The 21,955-nt window shown below is 44.7% G+C and overlaps 1 protein-coding gene across 6 annotated transcripts in view; it reads right to left on the bottom strand.

Moving 5' to 3' along the window:
- The window catches only part of col12a1b (collagen, type XII, alpha 1b), a 194,940-nt gene that overhangs the window by 15,558 nt on the left and 157,427 nt on the right, over positions 1-21,955 (bottom strand). For all 6 annotated transcript variants that reach the window (XM_047387817.1, XM_047387814.1, XM_047387815.1 and 3 more), the window contains 10 exons: positions 18,592-18,715; positions 18,364-18,507; positions 17,057-17,221; positions 16,934-16,972; positions 16,700-16,838; positions 10,009-10,151; positions 8,710-8,819; positions 4,353-4,511; positions 3,418-3,495; positions 760-846 (listed from right to left, as the gene is read on the bottom strand). In XM_047387817.1, coding sequence (XP_047243773.1) covers positions 760-846; positions 3,418-3,495; positions 4,353-4,511; positions 8,710-8,819; positions 10,009-10,151; positions 16,700-16,838; positions 16,934-16,972; positions 17,057-17,221; positions 18,364-18,507; positions 18,592-18,715 — 1,188 coding nt within the window. The remainder of the gene's footprint in view (positions 1-759; positions 847-3,417; positions 3,496-4,352; positions 4,512-8,709; positions 8,820-10,008; positions 10,152-16,699; positions 16,839-16,933; positions 16,973-17,056; positions 17,222-18,363; positions 18,508-18,591; positions 18,716-21,955) is intronic.

Here is a 21,955-nt window from a genome sequence, read left to right as displayed (position 1 = left end):
ACTCTAACTATCAGAGCTGCAGGAAAACACGTTAATGATGGAGAACGTTACCATGATGATATGATTCAACTAAAGATGATTCATTTTCTTGTGTGTGCAGATGGTGAGCTATCGGAATCAAACTAAACTTTATCAACTGGGTTTTAGGAAACCAGCAGAGAGGAGGTTAAGAACGGGATCTCCAGATGCTTTGAGGACCAGCAGCATCTGCACATGAAGCACCCACTGCTCCACACCGTGGCCATATTTGTAGTTTTCTACAACTTTTTTTGTAGCAGCATCACCCAGTATTTACCTGAGTGCATGGTACTGCCTGATTCTGGGATTTTTTGAATCCCTAAAACTCCTCCAAGGTGAAGATCCCCCTTCATATACCACATTGCACGTGCTGAAGGTCCAGCACTTCTGGGAACAGGACTGGTGAAGGTTACAGTAAACAGAGCCCCTGATCCAGTCCTGAGATTTTTCCATTTCCCTCCCTGTGATCCAGACTTTCCTGGATCAACAGAAGAACCTTCACACATGCTGGATATGTTCCTGACTGAACAGATTCTGAACCAATACCTGTCCTTGAGCAAATTCCTGAGTCTTCCTAAATTCCACCTTTTTAACAGATCTCTGACAGGACCACCACAAAATGGTCCAGATCAGAAGTTCTCTGGCGTTTCTGAAGGTCTTTCAGCGTTTGGCTGCTATCTGAGAAGCTTTTAACTCCAAAGAAATCTTCTAAACTCCTGGAAGATAGAAGGTCATTCTCACCACTGGCCCCTGGGGGCCCGGCTGCCCAGTGGCCTCTGAGGTGCAGGTGCAGGCGTTGGGAAGGGCGGGGCACTTCAGCTCGTCTCTCTGCAGGGGAAACAAACGTTTCAAAGGTTAATGATGAATCATCAAGCATGAAACCCAGATGGAGGAACATACCATCAGTGAGCAGAACTCGAACCAGAACCACCTGAAGATCTAAAGACGGAAAAGTGAGGCAGTGAGGTCTCTGAGTGACAGCATTGAGTCTTCAGCTTCAGACAGAGGAAGATGGTTGAACAACATGATTGCTGCGGTACCAAAGTTGTTAATGTTTTGGTTCTGTTAGATTTTAATCGCTGGTGGAATGGACCTGGATTTTATTTTTGTCCTCAGCTGCTGATCTCACTTTGTTTGAGCAGAAAAGCCGTGGAACCCTCTGCAGCGTCCTATATTCTCTCCACCTGGATGTGAAACTTCCTGCTGTCAGGGAGGGATTTCCCCTCTGAGTCGGATCAGCACCAGGCAAATCAGGCAGCTGTTTCTCCTCTGCACTGATTCAAATAATGATCCTCTGGATCTGAATGCTTCTGAGCTTCAACTGCAGACTGGAACAGAGCTTCATTTGTTCTGACCTCTGAAGGTTTGGGGTTAATCAGCAGCGAGAAACCCGAGTCAGCTGGAGCCGAGCTGCTTTTCATCCCCAGAGACCCAGTTCAGCACCACAATTTATGATTCATTCTGTTAGTGGTTCTGGTTTCTGTTGCATGACTGGGCTGCGGACATCCGGAGCTTCAGAGTACATGACAGGAAAGATGTGGCTAGAAAAGAACAGAAATTCTGGTTTTCTGGGTTAAACTAGTGTTTATTGGGCCGAGGTGATGTTGTATTCCAATTAAAATAATCAGAGAAACTGAATGTTGGGTTTTCTTGTTGGGTTCGCCAGAATCAGCAGAAAGAAACACTTGAAGTGAATCACTGCCTGTAATGAAGTTATAAAACATATGACTTTATCTTTCGGACCAGAACCACTGAAATAAATGAACTTTTGGATCATATTCTAAAGAAACCAAACCACTATTGCCTCCAGTCAGCCCGCTGGATTACATACTGGTTTCAGGGAAAACCAGTCAAACTCTGAACTGGACCAGAATCATGAGGGTCAAAGGTCTGCAAAGACAAAGAGATGAATGGGGGACATAAGCATCTGATCCGAAGTCAGTACTGCTGATGGTACAGGTGAACACAGACACCAGCCTCACAACAGATCCGTCCTGGAACTGGGTTTTAGCCGTCAAACACCTGACGAACCTCCTACTGCATGGGAGAGATGGCTTCATGGCCACTCCAGAAGATTTGGACCTTTTAATGTTCACGTATTCACATGGAGCTGACATCATTGCACAGATGAACTGATGAGGAGGAATCTTCAGTCTGAATCAGTTTAGAAAGTCAGGATTTCATCAGCAGCCCAGATTTTGGATTCAGACCAGAAGAACAGGCGGACTTAATAAGAATAAATCAGCTCTTTTGATGATGTACAGTGAAAAGCTCTTTGAATCTGGGCAGAAATGAGCTGTTTGCTTCATACCTTTGCTGCTTTAACAGTTATCTGCTTTTTTCATAAATCCATAACATGAGCTGCATCTGCAGCAGTTTCTCCTTCCTCACTGTTTTTCTCAGAAACTCTCAGAAGCTCAGGAGACTCAAACTAAACATGTCACCAATAATTTCCTACTATTGTCCTGCAATCTGGAGCTTTTCTTGCATTTTTTCAACCAGCTGAAATCACTTTCTTTCTCTCTCTCCAAAAATGTAAAAACACAAACAAACAGCAGCTGGAAAACATGCAGAGAGGAGCTTACAGAGTAGAAGCAGATGACAGGTTTCAAGATTGTTCTCTAAAATAATCCCAAAATTACAGCTCATGTTTCCTCCGAGTCACACTGACCTCAGTGGACTGTCACGGGTCTCAGTGCCTAAAATGTTGTTCAGATTCAGTGACCAGAACTTCTGCAGGCCTTTTCTGCATCACCTAAAGCAGCCAGACATAAGTGGTGGGGAGTGGTGGCCTAGTGGTTAGAACAGGAGGTTTGTGTTCCAGAGGGAACACAAGGTGCCAGGTATCCTACAGATTACCACTCAGGGTCCCTGAGCAAGACCCTTAGCCCCAGAATGCTCCCCGGGCGCCGCACAATGGCAGCCCACTGCTCCCTGTAAGGGATGGGTTAAATGCAGAGGACACATTTCGTTGTAATGTACATGTGCAATGACCAATAAAGATGATGATGATGATAAACAACTCATACTGTACCAGAAACTATAGGGTGCAACAAAGAAATCTGTTTGCTCAGAGAAAATGATGTTTGAGTTCAGAAACATAACCTCCAAGTTCCCCTGTAACTTTATTTTTATTTTTTCAGATACGTTTTCCAGAACGTATCTGAAAAAAGTCCCATAAGGTCCAAAATGTAACCAGTAAGTTACTATATACAGTTACATATTGTATATAAAACACAGAAGTTCTGGGAAACTGTGTTCTGTATTCAGTTCTGTTCCCAGCAGATGCACAGTAAATGCAGCTGCAAAACTTTCCCTTTACTCGAGTCTTTAAACCAAGTCCCGAGTCTTTAAACCTGCAGCCATCAGCTGTTCAGAGGATGTGGAAGGTTCTCTTACCATCGACGGCAAGTCACAGCATCTGTCCCGGCTGTTCCAGGCCAAGCTGCAGACAATGTCGAACATCTGGATCTGGAACTGTGGAGGAGGGGAACAGGAGAACATGGGACATGCGTCTCATCCGATCCCAGCAGGACAAACAGGAAAAACAGCCGCAGGCTCATCTTACTGAGGAACCTGTGATCCAGATTTACTGCTGATTCTACCAACATGGACCGAGTTCTGATTACAACAGCAGCACCTGGTAAAGGCTAAAATACAAAGTTACTTTAATCCATCAGAACCAGTTCCGTCTGACTAGAACCTGTTTTGGATTAAATTCTTTGTTCTATCTTTGATATTCCAGCCTTAAAGTCACTTTTTAAAGGTTTGATTTTGGGAGGAATTAAAGGAATTCTTAGTGATGAAATTAACAGGAAACATCATCTGTGTGTTCATGTAAGGAAATGCTTCAGAGGTCAAATTAATCGTTGAACATGTGTTTTATAAATATAACTTTTAATAAATTGAAGGTAAAATTTAAAGTAATAATGGGATTCAGTTTGGGACAATAACGTGGTGTTCCACAGAGATCAGTACTGGGACCAAAGCTATTTTTTACTTTAATCAAATCATATCTTGTTTTATCTCAAATTTTAAAGTTGATCAACATGTTTGCAGATGAATCTGCATTTATGTCCTGAAGTTTGAAATATCTTTAAGCATCTCTGGCTTCTGACACAACATAAGGTGATATGACTGAGCTTTTATTGGCCCGTCTGATCTGGGTTTTCTGTGGCTCCTTGCTGCTGCTGCAGGAACCACTGCTGTTTTTAATGTGACCAACAGATAAAGAAGAAATGATTTCAATGTTTGTTAAATAATTTAAGACATAAATAACAGAATTCACAGAGTGAATGCAGTCACTGCTCCTGGTTCTGTGAACACTGACTCACTGTTGCAGACTCGCCCTTAGATCCAATGGACTTGGACATCTTTCCCAAAACCTGGTAGCCATCTCTGGATGTGTTCCCAGCAGCCTTGATCTTTTTCTCAGCCACCTCCTGGCAGTCTACGTTGAGTTTGACACTGGTGGATGAAACCAGGATGTGGAGCTGCAGAGAGAAGAGAAGAAGAGGAGATGTTATTGGCACCTTCTCTGTTCTGAGTGAAATATTTGTTCTGGTTCCTGTCCTCACAGTCTGAGCGCCCAGTTTCATTTGGGTGAAGCTGCACAGGCTCTGGTTCAGTTTATTGAAACAAGAGAGCTTAGTCAGAGGAAGTAGAGCTTTTCCTCTGATCATTCAGCAGAAGAAGCATCAGGGCACCACTCTGCATCAAATGATGGACCGCACGAACATTCCTGAACTGCTTTTTTTATTGTAAACATCTGGAAATCTGAGATCTTTTCCATCCAGGGACAATGGGCCAAATGGGTTCAAAGCTCCAACACAAGAGAAGCTGAATCCGGATGATGATATCTGTCCCAGATTTAAAACCCGGGACACCGTAAACTCAGAAACATCAGCTGCAGGATCAGAACCTAACTACATATTAAAGTTCAGATCAGCAACTCTCCCAGAGAGGCGGACTGGGAGGGATGCGTGTGCATGTCTGATGTCCTGGGAAGCTGGACTAATTCTTCAAACTTGGATCCAGAGTTGTCTAAGATCTGATGTTAGCGTATCCGTTGATTGAGAACAACTAAAGTTAAGCTTGATTTGCTGTCCGAATAACAATGTTCACGCAAAAAGGGGAATTAAGACAATTTGTCTTTAAGCTTTCTTTCTGAGCAACCAGAAAAGCAACCAGAGGAGCCAGATAAGCCCCAAAGGTGTCTCTAATCGAAGCGGTTCTTGGAGAAGAAGGCATTGGAACCACAGTTCTGCTTGCTTGATGCGTGCCGACCCAGCATAAGCTACCCCACATAGTGGCTACTGAGCAGCCACCACAGCTTCTGTGTTTGTGTCCACCACGTGGCCGGGCCAAGCCACCCAAACTAGCGCCCATTGGACCTCCCCTCCTCCTTCTTCTGTGCCTTGTAATAGTGTTGTGAAGCACTTTGTGATCTGTGTCTTGAGAGGTGCTATATAAATAAAATGTTACTTACTTACTTACAACGGTTCATGTAAGACGTGGTGTTTGGGCAAAAAAAATTAGTTAAGGATGAAACAATCTAAATATTGTTCATTTCATGATGTTTTGCTCGGTATGGTTCTAACGGTTGAACTATTTTGAGTGCTAGCAGCTAGCGGGTCTTTTAGCTTTGAGGCTCGTTATTTGTTCCGTTTAAAGTTATGATAAACTTTATTTAATGGGTGGTTTTAAACACAGATCGGCCATAATGCACATTAATATGTATATTAATGATGGTAAAGGTACATGTTTGACTTTAAAGAAGTGGTGAACAAGCTGTAATCTTTCCTTTGTTAGCTGAAACCACTAACGGCTAATACTAGCGCCAGGTAGGTCATATATTTACATACAACTGGCCACCATCTTATGAGAGTCCATAGATGTTCCTGTCCATTACATGAGATCAGATATCCAAAAGGTTATTGGTTTCTAATCCAAATATTATTTTACTAAAATAAGGATGACAAATTAAACATTAAGAATCAATTCTCCAAAAAGGCTGATTTCTATTTCAGCAAATCATTCTTTAAAATATTATTTTATTAAAATCATGTTTTATCTGCTCTGCTGATTCTGCATTGTGATTGGTTGTTTAAAGACATGCCAATTACTGTTACCTTGGTTCTTAAACATAATTATCCACATTGAACTGTTATATTGCATCATTTTCATTGGTGCTCTTGTTCCTTCATTTGAACAAACTTCATTAGTTTTTCTTCATTTTGCTTTTGTAGTTTTAGTTGAATTGTCCTAGTCTAGTAAAGATTTGCCTATCTTCAGGTGGTCTCCAGCCCTGGTGCAGCTGTGAGGGGAGGAACCGGTCCGAAACATCTGAGAGTTCCAGATCACTGACAGTCAGTATGTTTACCGGACCACAAAGACTCCAAGGAGGAGGTGTTGAAGCTGGAGCTCAGCAGGTACAGTTCATCAGGAGACCACAGATAGGATCAAACGGATTTACAGGAAACATGGATATAATTCCTGGAAAACAGCTCCTGGAACCAGAACAAAGAGGGAACAGAGTCCAGAACTTTGTTCATGTTTCATACTGTTGGCTTGATGCTGATTTGTGTAAAATGATCTCAGGTGAACGCTGACCTGACGTTTATCTGCTGTGGTTTGTTTTTGCATGCTATTAGCTTCAGTACCACTAAAGAAAGCTGTATGATCATCTAGAGTCCAGTATAGTCCCGGTGCAGGTCTGGTCCTGTTTGAGGTGTTGATGGAAAATATCACAGGTGTAGTCCTGGAGAAGATGCTTCAGAACCTCTCATCTTTACTTTTGGAATATTTTAACCCTGACCTTCAGACTGAACTGGAACTGCTGGGACCAGTTAGCTCCTCAGTTTGATGTCATGGAATGATCTTTCCACATAGCTTCGCTCTGTGATGGTGAGCCGTCACTGCTCCATCTAAGCTTCAACCCTCACCTGTGATCCTGAGATGTGGATCATGGCTGAAAGAGCCGGATCCGGGATACACCCAGCAGAATCAGACTCCCTGTGTAGGGTGGTCGGGCATCCTCCCGTCTCTCCTCCTCCTCTCTAGAACTAGAGGTTGACCCGGGAGCTGCATGCAGAGGTTGACCCGGGAGCTGCATGCAGGGGTTGACCCGGGAGCTGCATGCAGGGGTGGACCCGGGAGCTGCATGCAGGGGTTGACCCGGGAGCTGCATGCAGGGGTTGACCCGGGAGCTGCATGCAGAGGTTGACCCGGGAGCTGCATGCAGGGGTTGACCCGGGAGCTGCATGCAGAGGTTGACCCGGGAGCTGCATGCAGAGGTTGACCCGGGAGCTGCATGCAGAGGTTGACCCGGGAGCTGCATGCAGAGGTTGACCCGGGAGCTGCATGCAGAGGTTGACCCGGGAGCTGCATGCAGAGGTTGACCCGGGAGCTGCATGCAGAGGCTGCAGACATGTCTTCCTCCCTGCTGTAGCTGCACTGATGTCATTGTCTAGCAGCAGAAGCAGTGGCAGAATATTTTCCAGGCGGGGGTTGTGCAGCAGAGCACCTCCATCCTCCCAGGCGGTCCATTAAACTCTGAGAGGGGGTTTAATACTCCTCTGAGAGGACTCTGCCTCATATGGCCCAACACATCCAGAAACAGAACCTCTCTCAGAACAACAAGATGACCAGTTAAAGTCAGCTGTGAAGAAACATCAGTTTGGGTCTCTAATGTTGATCTTTCTGCTTCGTAACATATAAATATGTTGAATCTGTGATCTTTGTTTTAATGAAACTGGTTATTCAAACGTGATGGCACAAAAATCCTATAATCTGGGTCGGAACATTTCTACAGCTGCAGCTCTGTGGGATGATCCTGGTCTGACTAGAGGTAGTTTGAGGAAGGACTACTGAGGCTATCCTGTCCTGGTTGAACAGAACAGCTACTGGAGCCCAAAATGGTTCTGATAGAAATGTGTCAGAAGATGCAGAAGATTCTAGTTAGTTGTAGCAGCAGAGTGCTACTTACCTCACCAAAACCTCCTACAATGGACACCATCAGAACTGGACCATGGTGTTATGTTTTGGACAGTGTTTGGTGGGGAAACGTCAGGTCCAACATTCACAGGGGTGTTAACTGGTTCAGGACTGGTCCAGAGGCCAATGGTCTGAATGATTTTGGGTGTTTAAGTTGTAAGTTTAGCTCCTGGAACTTGAACACATCTATGAATAAATCTTTGTACTGAGAACATTTGGATGAAGTTCTGCCGAACTTCCAAAGGAAACCTGCTGATCTGCAATCAAAAGGTCCATCGATCCAAACGTTGATCAAACACCCTCATCTGGTCCCTCCCTGAGCCCAGGAGTGAATTGGATCAATTAAAGCAGCAGTTGCAATCCTTTTGCAACCTACAGGTGGCACTGTCTGCGTCAGGAGCACATGCTTTCTTTCCATGTGAGCTGTTCTGCCTGTAAAGTGCAACACATTTGGAATGTGAGGAATGTCCAGGATCTCCAGGATCTCCTGACATCCAGGGAGAACAAAGAGTCGCTTTTATTGAAGTTGTTTTCCTCAGAGCAGAAGATGTTAAACAATTCAGCCAGATCTGAGGTCCAGTCTGATGCTCCCTCACTTCAGTCTGACTGAAGCATGCACAGCTGGACCTGCTGCAGTGTTTGGTTAGACTGGAGTGAATCCAGTTGAGATGAAGGCAGAACCTGAACTGTGTTTACCTTGTGGAAGCTTCCATGGAAGATCTTCTTCACCATCCCGCCGTCAAACGTGACTCTCTGGGTCTCCCCGGTTTCATCTTTGTTGTAGAACGAGATGGTCTGAGCGGAGCCTGAGAGGAGACAGCAGAACAGTTCAGATCCGTTCTCAGTCCTGAATCAGGAAAGAACTGGTCTGTCAGGTGAACATGAAAAAACCCGGTTCTGAGAATGATCTTTCATTATTTATTTAATCTGATTTAAATGTCTGAAAATAAATAAACTCTTCCTGTTTTCATTTTCCTGGAATCCTTCAAAGTGATTATAATTCATTGCTCAGGTGGCGGAACAAACAAAGACGTTCCTCTGGAAATGATCAGGAACCTCTGCCTGCCTAAATCCTAATCAGAACTAAGTCAAGAATCTGTTCAGAATAATTATTATAATTATTTAATATTTTTATTTAGTATTGAGGATCTGCTTTGATTCAGGAATCTGTTCCGATTCGGACATCTGAGAGACCTCTGAGAGAAGCCCGGAGAACTGTTGATTACAGCTAAATCCAGACCACAGGAAGGACAACTGAGTGTGGTCTGGATCAGGAGGTTTTAAAGAGCTGTAGGTCTGCTGATTCTCTCTGAGAGAAGATCTTCTCTCCTCCATCTGACCTTTAAACCTTTCACAGTTGTACTCTCCCTGTAAAGGATCTGATCTCTGAGCATGGAGGATTTTTGATGATGGAAATTTTAGCTTTATGAGAGCCAGCTGAGCACCTCCATAACATCAGCCTCCAGAGGTCCACTCTGTTATCAGCTGAGTTGGCACAGGTGGCTTGTTTTAAACAGCCTTGGTTTTTACTACAAATGCAGAAATTGAAAGAAAACATCTTCATTTTGAAGAAATCCATGCTGCTCAGTTTCTCCTCTGGTTGTTTCACTCAGTGCTGTAAATACTGTAATGCCCTGGTTTCCCTGCCAGGTGGCGCTGTCAGCTCTGCTAGCAGCTCCAATAACCTTTGCTCTGCCAATGACAGTTGACTTCGTTCTTCTGCCTCTGCGTCTCTCTCTGATAATGACTGAAATATATCTGAAGAAACATCAGATTCTTCTCTACTGTCAGGTTACTGCCGGGTTCTCCTTTCACGTCATAAAAGATGAGTCTGGAAGTGCCTTTTTTAGTGAAGTTTATGACCATATATCTCAACAACTGTTCATTTCAGTATGAATTTCTATAAATGTAATTGAATTCATTATAAAAATCTATGTCCGGCACGCTTCATGATCCTCACTCAGCTGTAGAGCTAAAAGATCACAGGATATTTACCGTCCACGGTGACGCCGGTCTCCGGCTTGTGGTCTTTGGTGGACACCTGCCAGATGTCGAACGGCCCTGAAGGCGAGTCGGGCAGCAGGCGGAACATCAGGATGACGGTGAAGGTGTGAGGAAGACCGTCTGGGTGGATATCTCTGTTCAGGAAACACATAAAACATCCAGATGGTACTGGGTAGAAGTGTCCAAACTAGAACCAACATTTCTTTTTTTTTTTTTTTTTTTTTGCAGCACTAGAGGTCTCTATTTTTCATTTTTTGATAGTAGGTAGGCAGGAAAGAGAGGCAAAGAGATTCAGCAAAGATCGCCAGGTCCAGGACTCAAACCTGAACAGTCGCACCGAGGACTATAGCTTCTACACGTGGTCGCTTGCTTTACCTCTACACCACCAGCGCCGTTCCCTGCGCCCTACAACCTACAACCTACATTTCTAATATTTCAGGTTATGACAAAGCTACACTTTTCTTATGCAGAGCATTTACAACCTTTTATATAGAAAGTTTGGTTTAAAACAAGTAAAACGTCTTCCTGCTGTTTAGTTTTCATGACCTCACATCCTGAATTCAGCAGATTCGTGGTTATTTCTCATAATTATACATTTTGAATTGAAACCACACAACGGTTGCAGGCTCCACAGGGGGCAGCCATGATGGAATAACCTAGCTTGTTGCTATGGTGATTACCTCCTTTTCTGAGGAGTAGGAGGAGCCTCAAACAAGTTGTCACCATTTGAAAACTAGAAGTCATACTAGAGAAAATGCTGAAGCTTGACCATCAGAACCTTCTGGTGGTCTCACAGTTCCATCTTTAATGGTTTGCAGGGTTTCCTGTAGGAGACCCAACAGGTTTAATTGAACCTTCAGCTCCAGTTTCTATGGAACCACCCTGAGCTGAAATCTACTGGTAGTGAAAGAGAGTGTCTCTCTGCAGTCTGATTGGTCAGAAAACTGTAGTCCTCCAACAGTGGAGACACTGGCTAGATGGAGACAGAAACACTGGATGGGGAGAGTGTTTAAATCTAAAAGGTTCTGAATATTTTACTGGGTCAGAAACATTACCACACTATAAGCTGAACATTCTGGGGTAAATCTGAACAAAACTCAAACTTATACTCTTTCCGTGGCCCGCTTGAACTTTGAATGATGGTTCTGCTTGAACTTTGAATGATGGTTCCAGACTTCTTCTGGATTTGCTTCTCTGTCTCACCTTAATGTCAACATCATGAAACTAGAGTTAATATCAGACGGTAAATACACTCACCGGCCACTTTATTAGGTACACCCTGCTCGTTAATGCAAATTTCTAATCAGCCAATCACATGGCAGCAACTCAATACATTTAGGCATGTAGACATGGTCAAGATGATCTGCTGCAGTTCAAACCGAGCATCAGAATGGAGAAGAAAGGTGATTTAAGTGACTTTGAATGTGGCATGGTTGTTGGTGCCAGACAGGCTGGTCTGAGTATTTCAGAAACTGCTGATCTACTGGGATTTTCACGCACTACCATCTCTAGGGTTTACAGAGAATGGTCTGAAAAAGAGAAAATATCCAGTGAGCAGCAGTTCTGTCCCTTGTTGATGCGTTGTTGATGCCAGAGGTGGTGGTGTAATGGTGTGGGGGATATTTTCTTGGCACACTTTGGGCCCCTTAGCACCAACTGAGCATCATGTCAACACCACAGCCTACCTGAGTATTGTTAAGGTAAGATATGGTAAGTTTATTAATATAGCTCTTTTCAGTAACGAAACACTCAAAGCGCTGTACATACAATTACAATACAATCACAAAGAAAATAAACTAATCAAATGATACTACAATCCTTCTGAAAAATCTAAAAATCTCTGGCCAGCATTACAATGATACAGATAACACTAATTATCCTTTGGGTTTACTGGTAAGAGCTGGTTCTAAACCAATCTTTCTAAAGAGGTAATAATATCATAAAGTCCTCTATGTAGGGAAAGCATCTTGTGCTAAGAGAGAATGATCCTTGGGTTCGCTGGTATAATGCAGTTGTAGTCCCATAATAACAGTCCTTTGCATCCATTGAAATTTAACTAAGCAATCACTGAGTTCTGACTAAGGAAACTGAGTCACTGGTGTAAAAACAGCTTTTGTTCAAATTTTTTAAGAGACTAGTATTATTTTCCTTTCACTGGTAAATCTAAAAATCTATGAAAAGGAGAAGAAATTAAGAAATGAAATCCACATTTAGGTAAAAATAAGGAGCATGGGAAAGCAACACACATAAGCAAAGATTTGGCAGGGGCATGGTGGACTCGTGAGGGTGCCAATATTTAAGTATGATCAAAGAATTAGACGGTCAACACCGACGAAGGTGCCATTGTCCTTGAAAAAGAGATGGAAGTTTTATCAAACGTCCATACAGTTCAGTTCACAGATGAGGGGGGTTGCTGGGGCAGAGCGTCGTGTTTACAGAACATCCAGGAGAAATGTTTTGATAAGAAGCCTGTGAAGGCTTCTTATCAAAAGGGTCGAGGTTCCAATTTATGTAGACCACAGCTGGATGATTTAAATGGTAAAATGAAGGATTTAAAGGCATCAGATGTCCCCTTAACTGAAGAGTTTGAAGCAGGTTCTACGGATCATTGGACGATTGTTCCTGTCTACAGGTTTTATTGCTGCTGTCTTTCTTTTGTGTTGTATTTTTCAGTTAATTAGTTGCACGGCTTGTGCTGACTATATTGTTTTGTATTTAAAGCAATTATAACAAATGAGACCTCATGTCTCAATGAGATTTTCCTGTATGAATAAAAAACGCCAGACGGGACGGGACACACACCTTTCAGAAAGGTCCGGTTTAGTCTCTTCAGTCCACAGAACATTCTACCAGAAGTCTTGGGGATCATCAAGATGTTTCTGGTAAATGTGTGACGAACCTTTGTGTTCTGTTGGGTCAGCAGTGGTTCTGGCCTGGTAAATATCCACGGAGGCCATTTTTGTCCGGTCTCCCCAGCTGTGTCCGGATTCAGGGACTGCATCCTTCGGAGACTGGAAGTGATCGGCTGTGACGCGCTAGCCTCCACCACCTTTTCCCGCCCTTACCTCAGCATAACGCCTGTCGCCTAGCAACCGTGACAGCGTGAAGCACAGGGCTGTGTAGCTGTAAAGATGGAGCCCGAAAACATTTTTGTTTAATTAATCGTGGAGGCTGCACGGTGGCGCAGTTGGTAGCACTGTTGCCTTGCAGCAAGAAGGTCCTGGGTTCAATTCCTGGCCTGGGGTCTTTCTGCATGGAGTTTGCATGTTCTCCCCGTGCAAGCGTGGGTTCTCACCGGGTACTCCGGCTTCCTCCCACAGTCCAAAGACATGCCTGTTAGGTTAATTGGTAGCTCTAAATTGCCCATAGGTGTATGAATGAGTGTGTGCATGGTTGTTTGTGTGTTGCCCTGCGATGGACTGGCGACCTGTCCAGGGTGTACCCTGCCTCTTGCCCATAGACTGCTGAAGATAGGCACCAGCTCCCCCGCGACCCACTATGGAATAAGCGGTAGAAAATGACTGACTGACTGACTAATCGTGGAGGAACGGCAGCAGCCGTACCGTCTTATAATCTTATGTTTAAAATGTTCTTGTTTTATTATCTTTTCATTTTATTCTCGTTCATTCGATAGCGTTTAAATGTTCCATATAATTTTTAGGTTTGTGTATATATAAAGTGGACCATGTTCTCCGCATCTATTGTTGATGCTGCTGCCCGTAGCTGCAGCCGAAAGGTCTGCGGTGCCTGTCCTGGCAGCAATCCCCGAACCCGGTGATGGACACCAGCAGAAAGGCACGCTGTCAAGCTGAAGAAGGAGTCGTATCGGCTGTGGTTGGCTTGTGGGACTCCTGAGGCAGCTGACGGGTACTGTGAGGTCAAGTGTGCCGCAGCCCGGGCTTTGGCAGAGGCAAAAACTTGGGAATGGGAGGAGTTCGATGAGGTCATGGAGAAGGACTACCGGTTGGCCTCGAAGCGATTCTGGCAAACCGTTCGGTGCCACAGGAGGGGGAAGCAGTGCTTTGCCAACACTGTTTCCAGTGGGAGTGGGAGGCTGCTACCTCGTCTGGGGTCATTATCGGGCGGTGGAAGGAGTACTTCGAGGATCCTCAATCCTGCCATCACGCATTCCCTGGTTGGAAGCAGAGGCTGGGGACTCAGGGTTGGACTCTTTCATCATCCAGGCTGAAGTCACTGAGGCGGTTAAAAAGCTCCGCGGTGGCAAGGCTTCGGGGGTGAATGAGATCCGCCCTGAGTACCTCAAGTCTCTCGATGCTGTGTGGCTGTCATGGTTGACACACCTCTTCAACATTGTGTGGCGGTCGGGATAGTGCCTCTGGACCAGCAGACTGGGGTGGTGGTCCCCGTTCATAAGAAGGGGGACCGGAGGGTGTGTTTCAACTACGGGGGGATCACACTCCTCAGCCTCCCTGGTAAGGCCTACGCCAGGGTATTGGAGAGGAGAGTCCGACCGTTAGTCGAACCTCGGCTTCAGGAGGAGCAGTGTGGTTTTCGTCCCGGCCGTGGAACACTGGACCAGCTCTATACCCTCTACAGGGTACTCGAGGGTTCATGGGAGTTTGCCCAACCGGTCCACATGTGTTTTGTGGACCTGGAGAAAGCATTCGACTGTGTCCCTCGTGATGCCCTGTGGGGGGTGCTCCAGGAGTATGGAATAGGGGGCCATTTATTAGGGGCCATCCGATCTCTGTACAAGGGGAGCAGGAGTTTGTTCCGCATTTTTCGGCACCTGTTCCCGGTGCATGTTGGACTCCGGCAGGGCTGCCCTTTGTTACAACTGTTCATAACTTTTATGGACAGGATTTCTAGGCGCAGCCAAGGGCCGAAGGGGGTCTGGTTTGGTGACCAGTGAATTTCGTCTCCCCCTCTAGCCAAGACCTACAGCATGCGCTGGGGTGGTTCACAGTGTGAAGCATCTGGAATGAAGATCAGCACCTCCGAGTCCGAGGCCATGGTACTTGACCGGAAAAGGGTGGCTTGTCCTCTTTAGGTCAGAGGGAGTTCCTGCCTCAGGTGGGGTCTTGTTCATGAGTGAGGGAAGAAGGGATTGGAAGATCGACAGACGGATCGGTGCGGCTGCCGCAGTAATGGGGGCGCTGTGCTGGTCCATTGTGGTGAAGAGAGAGCTGAGCCGAAAAGCAAAGCTCTCGATTTATCGGTCGGTCTACGTTCTTACCTTCACGTATGGCCATGAACTTTGGGTCATGACCGTAGGAACAAAATCCCGGATACAAGCGGCTGACATGAGCTTCCTCCATAGGGTGGCCGGGCACTCCCTTAGAGATAGGGTGAGGAGCTCGGCCATTTGGGAGGGGCTCAGAGTAGAGCCGCTGCTCCTCCACATTGAGAGGAGCCAGTTGAGGTGGCTCGGGCATCTATACCGGATGCCTCCCGGACGCCTTCCTCGGGAGGTGTTCCAGGCACGTTCCACCGGTAGGAGGCCCAGGGGATGGCCCAGGACACGCTGGAGGGACTATGTCTCTCGGCTGGCCTGGGAACGCCATGGGCTTCCCCCGGAGGAGCTGGAGAAGGTGTCTAGGGAGAGGGACGCCTGGGTGTCTCTACTGAGTTTGCTGCCCCTGCGACCCGGTCCCAGATGAAGCAGAAGATGACGAACAAACGAATTATATATATAAAACATAACGCTGTAAATAAAATACGATGATGACAAATACCATTTGTTTCATTAATTATTCAAACTTATATCAACTCAAACACTAAGAGAACTTTCAGAACAAAGTTTAAATCAATTTATTTGTAAAGCAACTTCTTCAGGTACGCAGTGGTTTGCTGAATGACTGAACTAAACCAAACATTGACTGGTAGATTTCATCTGACTGAATTATATCTGTGTTTAACTTCCACTCAGTAGTGAAGCCAACAGGAGTTTGAACTCGATGTGTCAGGATCCAGGTGTTATGTCCAGGTAGAACGAGCTTTGGCCCGATCAGCTGTCAGCGCAGCGGGAACGGACATCTCTGAAGACTCTGGTCCCTGCAGGCCTTTGAAAGCTCTGCCTCAGTGAGGCCTGCAGCGTTAGATGTTGTTCTAGGTTCAGTTGGGAGCTCCTGGATAAGGTATCAATGAGCTCTTGGAGTAATATTGGTAGGTCAGCCATTTCTGGGAAGGTTCTCCACTGTTCAATGTGGATAATGGTTCTCACTGTGGTTCTATGGAGTCCCAAAGCCTTAGAAAAGGCTTTCTAACACCTTGTAGACTGGTAGAAGTCAGGAACTTTGTTCCTCATCTGTTCTTGAATTTCTTTAGATTGGAGCATGAGCTGCTGCTTTCTGAGATCTTATACTCATGTAGTCAGAAAGCTGCAGTTTAAATGATACCTCAGATTTACAGGTCTGGCTAGTGAAACTAAACCACAGAAATGTTGTTAATCACAATTAAGTCATGATTTAATAGTCGGGGAGGATGTTTTCCACAGGTTTGAAGAACTTCTTCCTTAGTAAATGAAATCATCAGTTTTTTGTGTTTAGTTAGAAGAAGCAGAATAAATCTCTAAGGGGGTAAATACTTTTCTAGGCTCGGCGGATGGAGTAAGAACCAAAAAGAGTGATCGTAACAGAAAACTAAAAGAAGAAGCACTCCCAGCAATGATGATGCCTCTGCTCTGGCACCATTAACCCAACTGGGGCGGTGTGGGACTTACGTGCTGGGCTGGTTCAGGAAGGCATTCTTATGAAGTCTGTATGCCGTGTAGCTGTTGAAGGATCCAGGCTCCATGGAGACTCCTGGAACGTAACTGTAGGTCTTCTCTGTCAGGTTGAAGGCCTCCAGCATCCTGAATCCTGGGAGAATAAAACCGATGAAGACAAGGTCTCCTTACGCCGTACCAAATCCTAAAGCATTTAGTGTTTTTACATGATAGTGAGGTTCTATTTACCAGGTGATGTAAATCCATTGAGGTAAATCAAAGGACAGGCTGTGGGGGAAACAGGAGATTCAATGAGGAACCATTTTTAGGTGTTTTTGGGTTTCTGTGAAAGAAAATAAAGTTTAAACTGACATGAAGTTGAAGTTTCACAGATGAAGGTAATCAGATTTTCTTTGATGGTTTCGAAGGCGTCAAAGTCGTCCACAACAAAGACATGTCTGTCGCTGGGCTTGCTGCCAATCTGCTGCAGCTCGACGAAGTCCACATCAGCCACACCGATGGCAAAAACGCTGTAACCTAAGGACCACAAAACCATTCAAAAACCTTAAAATATTTAATCAGAAACCAATCAGAAGCAGAATCACGGGTCAGAACCGCAACTTTAAAATCTGAAATGTGAAAGATCTGAAGCAACCTTTTATCTATTCAGGATAAGCACTGGAGATGGATAAAACGAATAAAGGAATATAAATTTGGAGAAATGTTCTGATCCATTTTTTCCAGTGAGTGGACACTCAAATGTTTAAGTCTTCAGGAAGGCACAAAAAAACCAACTCTGGACATAAAAACAGCATCAGATCAAGAGATCCATCATTCTGGATTCCTGGCCGTCTATACTGGGTTCCTGACTCCTCAGGATCCTGAAGAGAACCGATAGGAGGAAAACAAACTTAACCTTTCTGTAACTCAACAGGAGCCTGATCAGGAGATCTAGAGCAGTAAGTCACTGCGTCATCAGCATAAATTGGAACATTTTAAAAAAATGACACCAGGGTAAATGGTTTTCATCGCAAGTTACCGAAACGTCAAAATAGGCAATCTGTTTAGAGTCAGGGTTTGGTACCCGAACTGGAATTGAATTAAGAAAACAACCAAAGTCCAAAGCTTCAGTTTGAAAGGACTTGCAGAAAGTCTGGAAGACTGTTGTTTGGGACAACTTTAACAAATTACAGGAAAGTCTGGACCACAGAAGAAAGATATGAAGAAATGAGGGATGTTCTAGAAGACCTGTAGATGTGCTGATTATCTCTGACGGAACTCTGATAGGATCCGTTACCGCTTTGACTTGGACCATGGAGGAGATGCAGGGCAGTAAACCAGTGCATCATCAGCATAAAGTGAAATATACTGTAGTTCCATACAACCTGCTGACAAGGTGAAGATCCTCCTGCAGTATGTTGTTAAATTCAGTACCAGCACTGTTAAAAACTCTTTATTGATTTTAACAAATGTTTTAATTTTAGGATTTCTTATGAGACTAACAACAGAAGCTGTGTTGGAGATGGACCTTCAGATGTTAATTTCTGCAGGAGGACCTCCTTTAACAGAACAAGGCATCATCAGAAATATTTGCAGTTAAAAAGATGAGTTCAGATTATCATGAAGATAATTTTCAGAGCTTGTTGCAGCTGTTTCAATGATGTTAAGACATCTGTTACCTGCATGCTGCAGCTTGGCAGCATTCTTCTTCACATCGTCCTGAGAGCGTCCATCAGTGATGGTCACCACCACCTTTGGGACGTTCCTCCTCATCCCGTTTTCTATAGAGAAGGCCTTCTCATACGTGTGTTTCAGAGCCTCCCCTGTCCAGCAGGATGACAGATGTTGAAGCGTCAGCCAGGACACAACTGGACCAACTTCATCACCAAAGGTCTGTCAAACCAAACCTGTCTTGGTGTTTCCTCCTCGGTAGCGGATGTGATGCACTGCTGCCATGGCGATGCCTTTGTCCGTGTATGCGTTGAGCTTGAACTCGGTCTTTGCACCGTCGCTGTACTGCACAAATGACACCTGAGTGGGAAAAGCAGACAGGTGAGAGGACTTCACAAGAACAGCTAGGTGAATCAGGATAGCACCAAAAAGTTCATTTATTTCAGTAAATTAGTTCAAAAAGTGAACGTTGTATTATAAAGATTCATTCAACAGACTTCAAGTGTTTATTTCTGTAAATGTTGATGATTCTGGCTTCCTACGAATGAAGACAAAACATTCAGTTTCTCAGAAGATTATATCACAACTATAATAGAAATGATTTTAACAGAAATAATGTGATGAACATGGCATGGTCTCCAACAATCATGGGGGAGTCTGCTGACTGTCTGTTGTACAGCAGGTGGTCACTGACTCCATCCGCAAGTAGGGTAAGCTACGAAAGAGGCCGGCTGCTCAAGCATATTAAAATGGAAAGTTGAGTGGAAGGATAAAGTGTGGTATCATAATCCCCTGACTTCCTTTTCCCCAAAGTTCAGTCAATACTAGGGATCCTGGAGAAATTTGATCAGTGTCCAGACTTTAAATGTAACCATATTATGATGATTAGATATAAATAAAATACACTGCTTAAAAAAATAAAGGGAACACTCAAATAACACATCCTAGATCTGAATGAATGAAATATTCTCATTGAAAACTTTGTTCTGTACAAAGTTTAATGTGCTGACAACAAAATCACACAAAAATCATCGATGAAAATCAAATTTATTAACCAATGGAGGCCTGGATTTGGAGTCACACACAAAATTAAAGTGGAAAAACACATTAGAGGCTGATCCAACTTTGATGTAATGTCCTTAAAACAAGTCAAAATGAGGCTCAGTATTGTGTGTGACCTCCACGTTCCTGTACAGGTCCTTCTCAAAATATTAGCATATTGTGATAAAGTTCATTATTTTCCATAATGTAATAATGAAAATTTAACATTCATATATTTTAGATTCATTGCACACTAACTGAAATATTTCAGGTCTTTTATTGTCTTAATACGGATGATTTTGGCATACAGCTCATGAAAACCCAAAATTCCTATCTCACAAAATTAGCATATTTCATCCGACCAATAAAAGAAAAGTGTTTTTAATACAAAAAACGTCAACCTTCAAATAATCATGTACAGTTATGCACTCAATACTTGGTCGGGAATCCTTTGGCAGAAATGACTGCTTCAATGCGGCGTGGCATGGAGGCAATCAGCCTGTGGCACTGCTGAGGTCTTATGGAGGCCCAGGATGCTTCGATAGCAGCCTTTAGCTCATCCAGAGTGTTGGGTCTTGAGTCTCTCAACGTTCTCTTCACAATATCCCACAGATTCTCTATGGGGTTCAGGTCAGGAGAGTTGGCAGGCCAATTGAGCACAGTGATACCATGGTCAGTAAACCATTTACCAGTGGTTTTGGCACTGTGAGCAGGTGCCAGGTCGTGCTGAAAAATGAAATCTTCATCTCCATAAAGCTTTTCAGCAGATGGAAGCATGAAGTGCTCCAAAATCTCCTGATAGCTAGCTGCATTGACCCTGCCCTTGATAAAACACAGTGGACCAACACCAGCAGCTGACACGGCACCCCAGACCATCACTGACTGTGGGTACTTGACACTGGACTTCTGGCATTTTGGCATTTCCTTCTCCCCAGTCTTCCTCCAGACTCTGGCACCTTGATTTCTGAATGAAATGCAGAATTTACTTTCATCCGAAAAAAGTACTTTGGACCACTGAGCAACAGTCCAGTGCTGCTTCTCTGTAGCCCAGGTCAGGCGCTTCTGCTGCTGTTTCTGGTTCAAAAGTGGCTTGACCTGGGGAATGCGGTACCTGTAGCCCATTTCCTGCACACGCCTGTGCACGGTGGCTCTGGATGTTTCTACTCCAGACTCAGTCCACTGCTTCCGCAGGTCCTCCAAGGTCTGGAATCAGCCCTTCTCCACAATCTTCCTCAGGGTCCGGTCACCTCTTCTCGTTGTGCAGCGTTTTCTGCCACACTTTTTCCTTCCCACAGACTTCCCACTGAGGTGCCTTGATACAGCACTCTGGGAACAGCCTATTCGTTCAGAAATGTCTTTCTGTGTCTTACCCTCTTGCTTGAGGATGTCAATAGTGGCCTTCTGGACAGCAGTCAGGTCGGCAGTCTTACCCATGATTGAGGTTTTGAGTGATGAACCAGGCTGGGAGTTTTAAAGGCCTCAGGAATCTTTTGCAGGTGTTTAGAGTTAACTCGTTGATTCAGATGATTAGGTTCATAGCTCGTTTAGAGACCCTTTTAATGATATGCTAATTTTGTGAGATAGGAATTTTGGGTTTTCATGAGCTGTATGCCAAAATCATCCGTATTAAGACAATAAAAGACCTGAAATATTTCAGTTAGTGTGCAATGAATCTAAAATATATGAATGTTAAATTTTCATCATGACATTATGGAAAATAATGAACTTTATCACAATATGCTAATATTTTGAGAAGGACCTGTATGACCTCCCTACATGAGATGGTGGATGGTCTCCTGAGGGATCTCCTCCCAGACCTGGACTAAAGCATCCACCAACTCCTGGACAGTCTGTGGAGCAACGTGACGTTGGTGGATGGAGCGAGACATGATGTTCCAGATGTGCTCAATCAGATTCAGGTCTGGGGAACGGGCGGGCCAGTCCATAGCTTCAATGTCTTCATCTTGCAGGAACTGCTGACACACTCCAGCCACATGAGGTCTAGCATTGTCCTGCATTAGGAGGAACCCAGGGCCAACCGCACCAGCATATGGTCTCACAAGGGGTCTGAGGATCTCATCTTGGTACCTAATGGCAGTCAGGCTACCTCTGGTGAGCACATGGAAAGAAATGCCACCCCACACCATTACTGACCCACTGCCAAACTGGTCTTGCTGAAGGATGTTGTAGGCAGCAGATCTCTCTCCACGGTGTCTCCAGACTCTGTCACGTCTGTCACATGTGCTCAGTGTGAACCTGCTTTCATCTGTGAAGACCACAGGGTGCCAGTGGCGAATTTGCCAATCCTGGTGTTCTCTGGCAAATGCCAAGCGTCCTGCACGGTGTTGGGCTGTGAGCACAACCCCCATTTGTGGACGTCAGGCCCTCATACCATCCTCATGGAGTCGGTTTCTAACCGTTTGTGCAGACACATGCACATTTGTGGTCTGCTGGAGGTCATTTTGCAGGGCTCTGGCAGTGCTCCTCCTGTTCCTCCTTGCACAAAGGCGGAGGTAGCGGTCCTGCTGCTGGGTTGTTGTCCTCCTACGGCCTCCTCCA

This window comes from Girardinichthys multiradiatus, chromosome 15 (genome assembly GCF_021462225.1).
Source record: "Girardinichthys multiradiatus isolate DD_20200921_A chromosome 15, DD_fGirMul_XY1, whole genome shotgun sequence".
In the NCBI taxonomy this organism is placed as follows: domain Eukaryota; kingdom Metazoa; phylum Chordata; class Actinopteri; order Cyprinodontiformes; family Goodeidae; genus Girardinichthys; species Girardinichthys multiradiatus.
This window is presented reverse-complemented; position numbering and strand designations above follow the sequence as displayed.